This window comes from Pleurodeles waltl, chromosome 5, assembly GCF_031143425.1.
Source record: "Pleurodeles waltl isolate 20211129_DDA chromosome 5, aPleWal1.hap1.20221129, whole genome shotgun sequence".
In the NCBI taxonomy this organism is placed as follows: domain Eukaryota; kingdom Metazoa; phylum Chordata; class Amphibia; order Caudata; family Salamandridae; genus Pleurodeles; species Pleurodeles waltl.
In genome coordinates this window covers 174,004,971-174,020,526 of record NC_090444.1, presented here as the reverse complement: position 1 = coordinate 174,020,526, position 15,556 = coordinate 174,004,971, and the positions used below count along the sequence as shown (strand labels likewise).

Here is a 15,556-nt window from a genome sequence, read left to right as displayed (position 1 = left end):
CGGCTTGTTGTATATCCGGCTTGAATCCTGATGTACGCAGCCATGCATGTCTCCTTATTGTCACTGCTGTGTTTACAGTTCTAGCAGCTGTGTCTGCTGCATCTATTGCTGACCGTATCTGATTGTTTGAGATACTCTGTCCTTCTTCCACTACTTGCTGTGCTCTCTTTTGGAACTCCTTGGGCAAATGTTCTATAAAGTGTTGCATTTCGTCCCAATGAGCTCTATCGTATCTGGCCAACAAAGCCTGTGAGTTTGCAATACGCCACTGGTTTGCTGCCTGTGCCGCCACTTTTTTTCCTGCCGCGTCGAATTTACGACTCTCTTTATCTGGAGGTGGTGCATCTCCTGAAGTGTGTGAGTTCGCCCTCTTGCGAGCTGCCCCTACTACCACTGAGTCCGGTGTTAGCTGTTGTGTGATGTACACGGGGTCCGTTGGTGGCGGTTTATATTTTTTCTCCACTCTTGGAGTAATGGCCCTTCCTTTTACAGGCTCCTCAAACACTTGTTTGGAGTGCTTTAGCATTCCAGGTAGCATGGGGAGACTCTGGTACTGGCTGTGTGTGGACGACGAGTGTATTAAATAGAAAGTCGTCTTCAATTGGCTCTGAATGCAGGCTGACATTATGAAACGCTGCTGCCCTAGACACCACCTGCGCGTAGGCTGTACTATCTTCTGGTGGTGACGGTCTAGCTGGATAACAGTCAGGACTATTACCTTACACTGGCGCATCATAAAGATCCCACGCGTCTGGATCGTCCTGACTCATCCCTGTATGAGTCGGGGATTGCATCATTGGTGGAGTGGCTACTGGTGATGGTTGCGGAGAGCGTTGTGGAGACGGTGGCAGGCTTACTTGTTTAGCCACCTTTGCCTGTGGCTGCTTGTCTTTCTCCTGGAAGGCAAGTTTGCGTTTCATTCTAATAGGAGGGAGAGTGCTGATCTTCCCCGTTTCTTTTTGGATGTGGAGCCTTCTTTGGGTGTAGTCTGGCTCCATTGTCTCCAGTTCCTGTCCAAATCTATGTGTTTTCATTTGTGAGGACAGTCCTTGTTCCTCTGTGTAGGAACTTGATTTCGGTTCCGAGGCCGGATGTTTCGGTATCGAAACCTTTTCGGCTGCTTTTTTCGGTTCAGACAAAACCTTTATTTTCGGCGTCATGGTCTCTCGGTGCCGATCCATTTCGGTGCCGCTGTCTCAGTGCCGAACTTGCTCGGAGCCGCTGTCTCGGGCCCGAGATTGCTGTGTGGCGGTATCTCAACCGGAGTCGGATGACTTCGACGCCAGCGTGCCCTTTTTCGGTGCCGATGATCGGTCACCTATTTTTCGGGTTAAGCCATGGCCTGTTGGCGGTGGCGTCCCCTGGGCTTTTGTGGTCTTCTCGTGAGTTTTATGTTTCGACGTCTTACTCACGGTTTTCGGTGTTTCTTCTGGATCGAGCTCGCCCAACTCCTGGATGGAGAAAGTTTCTTCTTCCTCCTCGAAACGCCCTTGTCCTGTCTGCGCCGACGCCATCTACAGTCTTCTCGCAGTTCGGTCTCAATGTCTTTCTGGACCGAAACGCTCGACAGGCTTCACAAGTATCTTCCTTGTGCTCTGGAGACAAACACAAGTTACAGACCAGATTCTGATCTGTATACGGATACTTGTTGTGACATTTTGGTCAGAAGTGGAATGGGGTCCTTTCCATCAGCCTTGAAGAGACACGTGGCCGGGCCGACCAGGCCCCGACGGGGGAATCGAAAAAAACCCAAAGGGCCACCGGAGCTCTTAAAAAATCGGTGTCGATCTGTTATAACTAACCCGATACCTAATGCAAACAATACCGACGATTTTTCTGAGATTCTAACTAACTTTGCGACCCGAAACACGGAGCAAAAAGGAACACGTCCGAACCTAATGGCGGAAAAAAAACAATCTAAGATGGAGTCGACGCCCATGCGCAATAGAGCCGAAATGGGAGGAGTCCCTCGATCTCGTGACTCGAAAAGACTTCTTCGAAGAAAAACAACTTGTAACACTCCGAGCCCAACACTAGATGGCGGGATGTGCACAGCATGTGTATCTGCAGCAGCAACACATGCCATCGAACATACATATACATATATATATATATATATATATATATTTTTTTTTTTTTTCCCCAGTGTTTCTGTAATTGCAAGCCAGTGTAGCACTGCCCTGTTTTTGTCTTGATGTATCAAGAAGGTATTCTTACTGTCTGATATGGGCCTAATCCTGCCCTACCTTGTCATGTGGGGAAGAATATTGTGACAGAAAACTCAGCTGCTGCTGTGTGAAGTAGTGGCTGAAGCAGTAAAGAAACATTATGTGCGGCAAGCTTTTGATTTTGTGCCTGTAAACTTCATACTATGAGCGTACATTTTTATATTTCTTGTCTATGCCTATGTGATTTTCTGTTATGTGGAGCATGTAGGAAAGGGTCCCTTTTTGACATGGGCACCCCCACTTTTTGCTTGGTATGTGATGCATTTTTTTTTACTGAAAGTGCACTGGGATCCTGCTAACCAGTTCTTCAGTGCCAGATTTCTTTCCCCACAAATTTACAGCTGTTCCCCAACTGGCAATACATTTGCCCCCCTCTAAGTCCCTAGTAAATGGCACCCCTGGCACCTAGGGCATGGGTACCAAAGAAGGTCCCCCAAGGGCTACAGCATGTATTGTGCTACACTTGGGGATCCCTCACCTATCACATGCAGACTGCCATTGCAGGTGACGCATCTTTGGGCAGCTAAAAGTGAAAACACAACATGGCACAAAGCCTATGTAAATCACCCCTACTGCAGGCATTCCAGCCTTAAGGCAGGGTGTATTATATTACGTGTGAGGACATAACTGCAGGATCAGATATGCCCCTGCTACGTCGTCGTTGATTCTTAATAGTGAGTTAACAGAGAAGCCAGTTTAAGTACATGTGCTGGACACTGTTCACTAAGTGTTTCCCAGCAACATGATGCCTTCACTGAAAATACAGATGTTTGGTATCGAATATCTCATATGAATAAACCCTCACTGATGCCAGTGATGGATTTATTAATACATGCACCCAGAGTTCCCCCCTGAAAACCTACCAACTACCAGTGTGCAGACTGTCTAGTTTATGCAGCCTGTCACCACCAGGCACAAATCTGACCCCTAAGGATGAGAGCATTTGCTCTTGGGCAATCAGAGACAAAGCCTGCTCTGGGAGAGGTTCTTGAACACCCCTCCCAACAAGATGGGAATAATGTGTTCAAGGCAGGCAGTCATTATTTGAGTGCATAAGTTTCATATGTTGCTGAAGCAAGACGATCTGTGTAAAGCTCCACTATTCAGAGTGTGGATGGAGACTGTCAATGGTGGGACAGGTTTAACCTTTCTTTTGGGTGGTGAAGTTGATTGGAAATTCATAAATGTTAAAGATCACAAATGCATCCCTCTTTCATGATACAACTTGAAAACCAGAGAGAAAAGTTAACTTACACTGAAAAGTAATCAACACTCATGTTTCTACAAAAAGGTAGTTGCCATCATCTGAGTCTGCACCCTTTTATCTTTCTCTACTAACAACTTTGTCTTTTGGCCAACAAGGATTTTAAACAAGCTCCACGGTTGACTTGTCGAATTTCAGGGGTTCTTGATTTGTCTCCGTTATTAAGGTCTGGTTAAGGACACTATCTACATTAAGGAACACAGGATATATTTCAAATTTTAAAACTATTCCACATTAAAATACTAGATTATACAGTATGCACTGTATTTTCTTGTTTGATGCTGAAGAGCATGCTATAACAAATTAAATGTCAAGCACTATGTACCAATGGAAAACATGTGGTTCCTCAACTTCTTGCAGCTTTTGAGCTGCACATAAGCATGATAAAATGGTTTATAAAGAAAAAAAATATTGCATCATAACCCACTATAAAACTACTTCTTTAGGTGCATATGTAAAGCAAAAGATGGCCTGAGATGGATGAAAGAGGACTACAAGAGGTTGAGCACATAATGAAAGAAGACAATTGAGGACCCTCTTCTTCAGATTCTAGATGATTAAAGGACCCACCTAACAGCCTCTGACCCTCTTAGTTCTTTCACAAACTGTCCAGTCCAATGTTCATAGAATTTCCCCATCTACAATTGTTCCAGTCCTAAATCGAAGCCCAACATTGTAACCCAGAATCCAGCAGATGCTGCCATACTCCAGTTGGTCCACAAGACTAATGGTTTTTCACTGATTCAATATAGCATTTGTACTGAGGCACAGTAACCGTTCCATCCTGATTATCTAGTGCGTTAGGTGCACTCCTTGAACAGCGGCAAACTGCGCTTATTTTACAAGCCCCACGTTTAGCATTTACAACTTGCAGCAGCTTGACGTTCCAAATGAACATACAGCACCTTAAAACATCCTAACATATAAAATTGTGTATGACATTTTAATCCCAGAGGCAACAGTAAAGCACTACTATGTTTATCCATGGGACTAATCATGAAACTAATTGATATAAGAAGAAAAGTGCCAACATGTCAATGCTTGAAATCAGTGTTGAATCAGGATGTCAACTTACAAAATGCAATCATTGTTAGGGGACAGTTTTTTCTAGGGACTGAGATTGCTGGTAAATACACTGCAATACACAGAGTAAAACAAAACCATTACTGCTACTGTACTAAACAGTAATATTCGATCTACATTTCAAAAACTGGTGCTATCAGGATGGAAGCTGCACTTTCAATGTGTGGTCAGATGTATGTCAATGAAATTAGCAGAAGCTTAACATTTAATCAGAAGTCACAATTCTAAGAACCATACATACCTCTTGGCTTAGCTACCCATGTCCAGAATGTGAGGAAAATCTGGTGTATTCTATGGTGTGTTTGCATAACCACACCATGCAGAACCCTTACCAATCCCTTGGATTTCATCTGTAAAACCTCAGCTCCACCCTAGGTACCTGTGGCTCTGAGCAGCAAGGCTTACACAGAGGAACAAGTGTAAAGCATTTAAGCAGCACCAAAGCAATTGAAGGAATCAACAAGCCACCAAAGAAACCGAACACCAATTTATGAAAATAGGCTGTATTTTGACCTTTAGACACGACAATGAAAAGGATCCCTCTGAGTGTTCCGGTTATATAGAATTTACAAGATATAGTCAATCAAAGCATTTCACTCAACCGTGGATCAAGCATTGGCAAATCTAATGAATTTGACACTTAAAAAATTTTTCACCAAAAAGTTTGGATTAACTGGGCCAGGGGGCACTTTTATCCTTTGCAGGGCTTTCCTGGAAGTGGTCCCGATGCAAGGGATTAAGGACGATGAAGATGATCAAAGACGGTGTGGATGCGATGTGGCTGAGAGGGGTCTTGCTGCGACTCCTCCTCGGTCTACGAAGTGGGTGAAATAATTCTGGTCATAGGATCGGACTACCTGTGCCCCAGTATTGTAGTCACTGGTCAACCCTTCCTGGGTGGATAACCCATCCTCTGCATTTTGACGGGACTCCTGAGCTCAGTGAACTCTGGTGCAACTTGTGTGTTGGGTCCTGGTGCCTGATGATGCACGGTGACAAGTTGAAGACTTTGGGCTACTAACTTGCCCCAAAAGGCTTCTTCAGTTGTGTCCTCATACTGCTAACAGGCGGCCAGTAACTGGCCTTTGGAGTCTCTTGGCTTTGGCTGGGCTCTGGAAAAGTCTACTCCTTGAGCAGGACACAGCAGGCACAGTCCCTATCCTATGCTAGCCACCAAGGGCAGCAGGCGCAGCCCAAGATGATGCAGTCTCTTTGCTGGATCCACGGTGCAGCAGGGCAGAAAATGAGCTCAGGACAGGATGTGGTTGGTAGCCAATGGGCTACCAGGTTCCTTCCCACCGGATGACTACTTCTTTCAAAGTGTGGCATCTCGGCATCCCAGGATGCACCATTCTGCCCATTTCCAAAATGGTAGGACCCCCCTCCCAACATGTGGAGCTCCCTTCTCCAACCCAAAGGTGTGGCTATCAAGAGGGTACACACCCCTGGAAGAACAGTTTGGCAACTGGTGTCCCATCTCATATCCTCAGTGTCAGCCGGTCAGCCTCAACAATGGAGCAGCCCCTCTCCCAAGTGTTAACCATTTGCCATTCAAAGGCAGTTTCCCTTTTGAAGCTCGCCTTTTGGGCCAACACCCATGTGGTTTACTGCAGGATGGAGGTGACACAACCTTCCATAGCAGATTCCTATTGTGTCCTTTCCTGGGAGTCATTAGCACGTATCCATGAGAGGGTAGAAAGCTGTCTTGGTGACCGGACTATGTACAAATGGTATGGGCACAGGGGACTAAAAGCAACAAAGTGGCAACCTTTATAAAGTTGCATACTGCAACTAGTTACATTAATTTTGAACTGAGAATCAGGCCAGTCTTATGCAAGCTGTTCGCATGCGACTATCTGCCAATTGGCCAACCAAGCCTTCCCATAGTAAATACACCAGTTTTGCATTAATAATTACATGTTCTTCCCATGGAATACGCTGCACCTTAATTTAGGACTCAACAGGCCTGCCATTGGGGTGACTTACACATGTAAGAGGGGAAGCTGGATTTTCCGTTACATTAAATGGCTATGTCAGGCTAGCAGTTAACACTGCTCTTCTAGCCTACAAATTGTGTGTTCAGGGTCTTGTTTTACTTGTGCACCACCCAGGGTGTGACCTTCTAACCTACATGCCTTGGGTGCTATTTACGAGGGAGTTACATGCTTACCATATTAGGTATGAGCCAATTTGATAAACCTGTATAAGTTGAAGGGAACAGGCACTGGGGTTTGGTTAGCAGGCACTGAGTCGAAAACCGAGCAGCATCATTCCGAGAACATGAGGACGACCATAAAAGAAGTGGCATTTCTTTAAACAAACTATGTGATAAACTGGAACTCATTGGTACCGATAGTAGTGAAATGTAATCTTATGCAAGTGCCTTAAGGGTACGCACATTTCAACAGCTCTGAGTTCACTACATAAGCTAATTTCTAGAATATCAGGTTAAAAACCTAACAAAAAAAAGTTTGTCAGAATTATATATCAGTTTTAGACACTGCATTTAGTAGATCTCATAAAACCTAATTTGTAGTATTAAAATCACTGGAAGGTGGCTGAAGACCAGTCACTCTTGAAGGCCAGACAACAGGTGTCAGATTAATCTCTAAGAAACATGATGTCATACTTGAAATATGTGCAGTTCTGAAAATAACCCGCAGCTCTTGGAGAAGTGTGACAACAACAATGTCCTCAAAGAAGATTAATTTCACAAACAAAACATGCAATTTCAGCCCCAAGAACAATCTGCAACTGAAAGAAACAATTTGAAATGGCTGTAGCATGAAATCTTGCATTAAGGTCTATAGTAATTAATTTTAAGATCAGAATTATCGTAAGCGCCGATAAATTCTTTGAGTTACAAATCAATAAAAGTTTTTGATTAAGGTCAAGAAAAGAAAACAATACAAACTAGACACTCTCTGTCCCAAGACTGTTTAGGATTTCTGCAAGAATCAAGAAAGGGAGGTAGAAATAGAGGTACAACTACCCGACTTCCAGCAATAACAGAAAATCAAAAGGGAGTGGACTACTGTAAGATTTTTCCTAATCAGGGATCACTTAAGAATCGGCAGAGCCCGTTCCTCAGTGGCCGCAGGGCATAGAGGTTGCAGCGGGGAAACATGGCCGTGTTGGTACCCTTGACGAATTGATAGTGTGCACTGGTTAATCAGTATGAAGGTGCCCTTGCTAATGAACCTATTTGACTCCGACTCTGCAGTGTAGGACTACAAAGTCCGCCCATCTCTATTTTGCCCTGTGGGGCCTTAGTAAGCCCCATATTGAAGTAATCATGTTTACTCTAAGAAATGCTACTCCTTTACTCTGCATGAACGTGTCACCCAGAAGTGTCACGACAGAAGTACTGTAAAGTATAACCTTCGGAGCTTACACAAAGAAATAGCTCCATACATGTTGTCGCTATTCACATGCTTTATTGTCATCACATAATACCAGTATTTTTCAGTGTTCGCTATTTGTGAGATAGCAATTATTTTCCAGGGCATATTTCCAGAGAACCATGATTGTTGCCTTTCTTCAATATTCAGTTTTATGTGCTTTTCTGTTCATCCTTACAGTTACCAGGCCAATGTACCCAAATCATATGTGCATCAGTGACTTGCATGAGTGAATGGACTCACTTTACAAACCTCAATTTACACTACTATATCACAAATAATGACTATTGCCACAATGAGCGTAGGATACTGACGCAAAACCTAGGATAACAGGGATCTGCAATAGAGAGATCCTGAGGAAAGCCACAAGACCCAGCCTTGGACAAGGTGGCTGAAATATGTAGACCGTTCTTGTTTGGACATGTAGAGGACTATTTACATGTCCTTGACATCCCTTTTGTTTTTAACCTTACCAAACTAGACAAACTGAATGAATTACATTTGGATATTTGAGGTAATTTCACCTACACTATATAGATCCCACTAACAATTTCACATAGAATTGGTGTTTCCCAGGGAGGCTGAGCCAATTCAGAAGTACTAGGGGCCAGACCTACGAAATTCCTATTTTGCATTTCCTACATAGTGAACCCTAACAAATCGCTATTTAAGAAATGCAAAACAGAATGTACAAAAACATACATATCCAAATAGTGATTAGTACAGACTAGGAATCGCTATTGGGAAATCAATATTTAAGAAATGCTACAACCATAGATATGAATGTTTTTGCATTTCCAAATTTGTGATTTCCTATTCGGAAATGCAAACCCAAGGGTACCTACGGCCCTATGACCCCCCTCGATGCACTCCAAACAAAATGTGGTGCACATAGAAAGGGCCCATATGCCCTAGAGGCATTTGCATGCTACATCATGGCACTTTAAAAATGCATTCTGAATTAATTTTTCCAAATTTGCACATGGTTACCATCAACAGTCTTTGGTAATAGCATTTCCTAAATTCCCATTTGGCTTTTCAGGAAATGCCTTGTACATGTGGTTAGAAAATTGCAAATAAGAAATCCCTATTTGCAATTTCTTATTTGACAATCCCAAAATGCAATTTGTACTGGGTAGAAAATTGCATTTTTTGTGATTCCCTACTGGCCTTTGTATATCTGAAAAGGCAATTCAGCATTTCTTAACCAACCGAAATTGCGTTTCGGTCCATTAAGAAATACTAAACCCTTTGTACATTTGGCCCTTTGGGTCTTGAATGTAGACCAGAGGATGAAGCATGTCACTAGTGAATTCTAGTGGTAGATGGCTTCTTAAAATCTTAAGGGAGTCCTGGTTAGGAAAGGTGTTATAGTGGCCCTGCACCTCTGATTTTCTAGGATTTCTGCAAGACCATTTGCACATAATAACACTGGATGTATTATATAAATAATTCTTCACCTGGTTTGCTTTTTAGGACCCTGTCCTTCTCCTGGGGCCCCGCCAGAAGGTAAGCTGTTGCTGTCTTCTTTTGGAGCCTGCTTCTTTTTGTTGTCGCCCTGTTTTTGCGGTTTATTCTGCTTTTCGGATTTGTTGTCTTTTTCCTTCTTCTTCTTGTCTGTCTCTTCTGTGCCGGCAGAAGTCACTGGCTTGTACTCCGTGCCAGTCAAAGATTTGTACTCTGCCTTCAGCTCCAGAAGCTCCTTTACAGAGGCATCCACTTTATCCTTTCATTACAAAACAAGTAGAAAACAACTTTGAGATTCAATTACATGTGCAACAACAGAATTAAAAACAGACAAGTGGGATTACAAGCTGTAAAACTGTTCTGGTCTCATATGCTGGGTATAAATTACAAAGTGGTATGTCACTCTTTGAAGGGAAGCATGAAGTTGTATTAGTACAGGCAGTTCTCTTAATATTCTGTGCCTTACTGCTGCTTCTTGACTTGCTGGAATGGCTCCATATTAATACATAATGAATGGATGTACAAAGAAACGTGCTGCATGTAGGTGTGCTATTGACCCAACTTGTCTTATGAGCTAGTGAGTAGTATAACTTAGTACAATAAACTATCCAGCATTATATACTTGTTCTCCGTGACAGGATGATATTAGTGCAGTTTTATGATACAAAGTTAATCAGATTTTCTGAACAACGGTGTCCTGTCAGTATAATACATTAGGGCCCCCTTAGTTTAGTAGGTGAACTGCTACATCTGGTGCGGACTCTACGTTATGAACGAATAGTGGGAACTATGTAGTTTGAGTTACAAAGAATAGAGATATTACTTTGAGGATGAATCTAGGATGTGTCTTTACCAAAACTCCTTGTTCATTTTTAGAAACTGTTGATTAATTTTTGAGGCGGAAGTTTGATCACCTTATACAATTTGTCCATATCTAATAGATCAACGTTCCACACTACTGGCATTTGTCTAGCCAGCTTTATATTTATATCCCAAGCAGGTGGTGAAGTCACATATAATTGACCTGGCGATAACACCTTCAGTTTCAACTCCACGACTTGCAGTTATGTTATACCAATTCGTAGTAAACACTCCTGTAAACTTCCTTTTCTTTTGAAAGGTAAGCCCACAATGTGTGCAGAACTGATAGGGATGTAACCATGCTCAAGGTCCCTACAGAAATGTTTTAAATAGACCTGAGTGAGATTTGCCAGTCTAGCACCTTTGGTTCTGTTTTCCATATTATAACCACAGGATCATCATAGCACCCAGTACCGAGACCATTGACTGTTATGCAATACTTGTAAAGGTCTGCCAATTGTTTGAAAATGGTTCAAAGTAAGAACAGGATATCAGCAGACTCAATATGTTCGAAGATCTCACTGACAGGAAACATATGTCAGAACAATTGTTACAGAAATTTCACATGAGATGTTCTAGACAAGGGTTCTGCAAAGTCGGTCCTGGAGAGCTGGGTCAATGCCAGATTTTTAGCATATCCACATTTAGAAAAAAGATGTTTCCAAAATCTACATTTTTCTAAATATGGATATTTTAAAAGTCTGGCATGGACCCGGCTCTCCAGGACCGACTTTGCAGAACCCTGTTCTAGACTATGAGAAAGGCTTTGTAAGATAGTTAAGATTAATGCACCTCAGTATAGGATGTGCCAACAGAGGAGCAGGCAAAGAGAATTAGTAGGGTGCAATACAAAGTGTGAAATCCCCAACTTACTTTAGCTGCTTTCTCAGATTTTAGCTTCCGGACTTCTTCCCCTTTCTCCGTCACTTTCTTAAACAAAGCTTTCACTTCACAGGCGTTATTAATGGTATCTTTACTCTGAGAGGAGATGGCACTTTCCTCAGACGGTGGCACTCCCGGTTTGTACTCTTGCCCGGTGCTTGTTTTGTATTCCAGTTTCAAGGAAAGTAGAAGTTTAATGGCTTCATCTACCTGATCCTGGACAAAGGCAAAAAATAAGCTGCAATTGGTGACAGAAATGAGATAAGGAAAAACACGCAGAAGTACTAGCAATTAAACATAAGATTGCTTAAACATTACATGAGAAAAGGTTCTCTGGAAACAAAAGCAACAACAGCGTAACCAACCTTAACTGCAGAAGACAAATGAAATGGTGTCTAGTAGTCGTGTTATGCTACTACAGTTTGTAAGGTTTCATACACTCCAATCAACTTAATTTCTATGTCTGGACCAGAGGTGAGGATTATGCATTACTTTATTCTTTATTTTATTCCAGCAACATCTCAAGGATAACCAAGAAACACAAACTACATTTTAATGGGAAAGAAAAATGGCTGAATCAGCAAATCTCCTATCCATTGAAAATTCCTGTGTTTCTTGTGTCCCAAATGTCTTCGCTGCTCCAGCAGCAGAGGTCTCTCACCTTACAGCTTGTTTTTATCTTGAATTGATAGTTGTATTTTCTGTGCTATATATTGTGAAATCGTGTGAATAATAAGGTAACGCTAATCGCTGTTCTCTAATGGACCTTAGGTACTGGCTCTCTAATACCAGGGCAAATCCAACATTGAAAGCGGGGGCACGCTTAAGCGTGCTGAGGTCCACTCTCCACCAGAGGGCACACCAACAGACCACAGGTGCTGCCTGAATTTCAACCCTGCTGTACATTGCTGGGGAGCTAGAATGTCAGTAGACACGGCTCAGTGACCAGTACAAAGAAAAAGCCTTAGTGATCAGACCCCAAAAACTTTGTTCATGTTACCTAAATACTGTGTGCATTCAAACCTGATGGCAGTACGTGCCCAGCAAGGCCTGGAGTGAGACATCCCATACTGGGGGCCTGTGTTGGGTTAGTGAAAGTCCCCCTTTAGTGCTCCAGGAGAAGCCCAGGCCTAGCCTATTTAAATATAGTCCTTTGCCCCCACCCGAACCCTTAGGTTCCTCCTTAACTGAGCAAATAGTGGCTGCCTATCCCATTGGGGGTGGGGGCACCAGTCATGATGCAAAAGGGTAATTCTTCTTACCTAAAAGAGCAAGAGGTGGATTTCATTTAATGGGATGGAGACCTTGCAGAGTTCTCAGTAAAAATAGCTGTCTCACATGTTTTAGCATCTCTGGAGAGGAAGTTATTAGAACTGACAGCCAACTGCCTAGAACCTCTTAACTGAAGGACAGACCTTGCAGGACATACGATCTTCAAAGAACCTCCACAGTCACCCGTGACAGCTTCTACATCAAAGTGTAATCATGTCTGGGAACTCAACCGGTGGAGGATGATTTTGATCACATAAAAAGAGCTTTTCCAGATAGGGCTTCTTTCCCTTGAGGGCTGGCCTAGCAGGGAACCAAGTGACCAGGGAGCCCCAGGGAAACAAAGTGACCCCTTTCTTTGTCCCCTGAAGCACAGACCTCAAACTATGACCCAGTAGACAATTGCACAGATAATCCTCCACTCTCACATATAATTGATCTTGAGAATATCACCCACAACCTACAGAATCTGTCAATGGCCTCCAATGTGGCTGGCTGCCTCTGCAAACCTCTGGGCAAAGATTCCCGTAACCTACTAAGAGCAAAATTTCCCCACCCATCCTTGGAAGGTTAGGTCTTATAAAAATCACCAAATTGATGCCAAACTAGCTACCTTTCCAGCTAAGTACATCAAATCCCTTAGTGAAGGCACTGATCGCTCCTGTCAGGATGAGCACCTTGACCTGGTGGAACCTCTGCCCAAATATCTTAGATATGGCAGAGAAAGATAAACATTTAAGATCTTATATCGCACAATACCCTGGCAGGATCAAAGGGCCATACCTTTCCTTGGAAATGATGACTGTGAGAGCTCCACAGAATGCTACAGATCACTGTGCTTAAAGATGGAACCTAAATTATGCGATTTGGCCTCTTTGGATGTGGGGGTCGTGACCCTTGGGGGTCTTTTCCGTGACCCTTCAAATTTGTTTTCACCTTCACCTTACTGGACAACACTCAGTCATCAAGCAAAAAAGTATTTGCTACCAAGGTACTCACCAAGCCCGGATAGAAAGGAGCACTCTGCAAGCGGTCCCTACAATCATACCCTAGAAAGAGACCATTATATTAAGAGAGGACAATGGGAAAACCAAGCTAGTTTCGGAGGATTCTTCTCTTCTTGAGGAGCCAAGGGGAACAAGGAACAACAGATGACTATCCAGAAGTTTTAACATGAGAAATGACTCGAGAGTCCTACCTCTTCTTTCCACGTAAGGGTCAGAGAAGTATGGGTGAAGTATTTCTTCAGTGGACACACATTAACAGACAAATGGGTCCTACAAACCATCAGGGGGGTTAACATAAATGTTTTATGCCCATTCCCTCCTCCCTCTTCACCCAACAAACACACTGCACTCCCGCAAACCTTGGCCTTTTCAAAGGAAGTCTCATTACTAGTAGAGCAGGAGGTAGCAGATTTGGAAGTGAAAAACTCCTCTGAAAAGTCTCATGAGCCTAAGGTTTTTTTTTATTTTTCCAGCAGTCTCTTTAGTGGGGGGAAAAAGGAAAGAGTCTCCATCTGGTAATAAACCTCAGAATTCAACAAGTGGCTGGTATTCCACCACTTCAAAATGGAGGGTATTAGTCTCCTGAGAAGTATTGTGGGTCTGGAGACTGACTGGAATACCTGGGCCTCAAGAACACATACTTGATAATCACCCTATTCAAACCCTGGTGCCAACAATTCATTTGGAGACAGCAAGTCTTAGAATTCACAACTCTTCCTTTAGGCCTTTCATCAGTGCTGTGGTGCTTCATTAAATTCCAGAAAACAGCACTGAAATCGCTCAGGGTGTAAGCCATCTACCTCCTGTGTACCTAGACAACATCTTGACCTTGAAACAATCATAGGAGAGATCGATCAATCAACTATAGATGACTGTCTCACTTCTGAAGAATCTGGGATTCATCAACAGCAGAGAAAAACCCATGATGATTCCCTCAGTGTCTGTGACCTTTCTGGGACTGGTCAGACTCAATCAAGGAAACCCTAAGCTTCCCGCCCAGGAAGATAGCCAGAATATATCAGAAACTAAGGAGGACACTTTCCAAAACTAGAACCGCACTAAGACAGATTGAGAGGTCAGTAGGCCTATTATCTGCAATACAAGCAATCTTTTCGGGCCAACTTCATTACAGAGCCCTCCAGAAGTCGCAATCCTACCATTTTAAGAAGGGAACTCACATATCCGGAATCAAAACTGCAATCGGAGGAACACAGACCAACAAGAGAACATTAACTCTTGATATCCTTCAGGAAACCTGGGAAATTTAGTTTGTGTTTTCTGGTTATCCATAAGGTGCTGTTAGAGGTGAAATAATGAATCACGTTATGCATAATATTCACCTCTGTCTCCTTAATAGAATTGAAACTTTCTTTCACCATAAGCGGGGACAATTTTTATTCACTCTCAATAAAAAGGTGCTTCGATCAACTGTGATGGTTTCACCTGATATTCATAGCAACGATATCCAGGTCTAAATGTATGGGTAAAACAGGATCCTAATTATACAGTGCTTTGCGACCTATGTCCTAAAAGGTTGCAATGCAAAATCCTCAGTCATCAGTCTTCACAGATAGACCTGCTTTATAAATATCTTGTCAGATCTCAATTTGCGGCCTCTAGTGAGTGGCCACAGGGTTGGAATCCTGTAAAAAACACCAGACCACTATCATGTTCTTTAAAAGGAACCGGTAAGGCTTTAAAAAGGAAAATATTACTTATCAGTAGACATCTTGTTCGTGGCATGCAGTGCTGTAGATTCACATGCTGTGCATAGGCACGCCGTCTAGTGTTGGGTTCGAAGTAGTACAAATTGTTTTTTGTTCAAAGAAAGTTTGAGTTACGGGATCGAGTGACTCCTCTCGGTAATACTGCACATGGGCATCGAGTCCTTTGTTAGATTGTTTCTCCGCAGGCGGGAGAATGAAGTAGTGAAAAATATATAGCGGTATAGAAAAGAAGTCCATGCACTGTATTTACATATGTACATTTTATATATAAGAATAAAATTGCAACATCTGCACACTTACGGGGAGGAGAGAGGGCACATGTGAATCTACAGCACTACATGCCACAAACATTTTCCGTTCAATGGCA

At 42.9% G+C, this 15,556-nt stretch overlaps 1 protein-coding gene across 3 annotated transcripts in view; it reads right to left on the bottom strand.

Annotated features, from left to right (window-relative positions):
* EPRS1 (glutamyl-prolyl-tRNA synthetase 1) overlaps nucleotides 1–15,556 on the bottom strand; it is a 488,457-nt gene that overhangs the window by 204,265 nt on the left and 268,636 nt on the right. For all 3 annotated transcript variants that reach the window (XM_069233874.1, XM_069233875.1, XM_069233876.1), the window contains 2 exons: nucleotides 11,178–11,402; nucleotides 9,437–9,702 (listed from right to left, as the gene is read on the bottom strand). In XM_069233874.1, coding sequence (XP_069089975.1) covers nucleotides 9,437–9,702; nucleotides 11,178–11,402 — 491 coding nt within the window. The remainder of the gene's footprint in view (nucleotides 1–9,436; nucleotides 9,703–11,177; nucleotides 11,403–15,556) is intronic.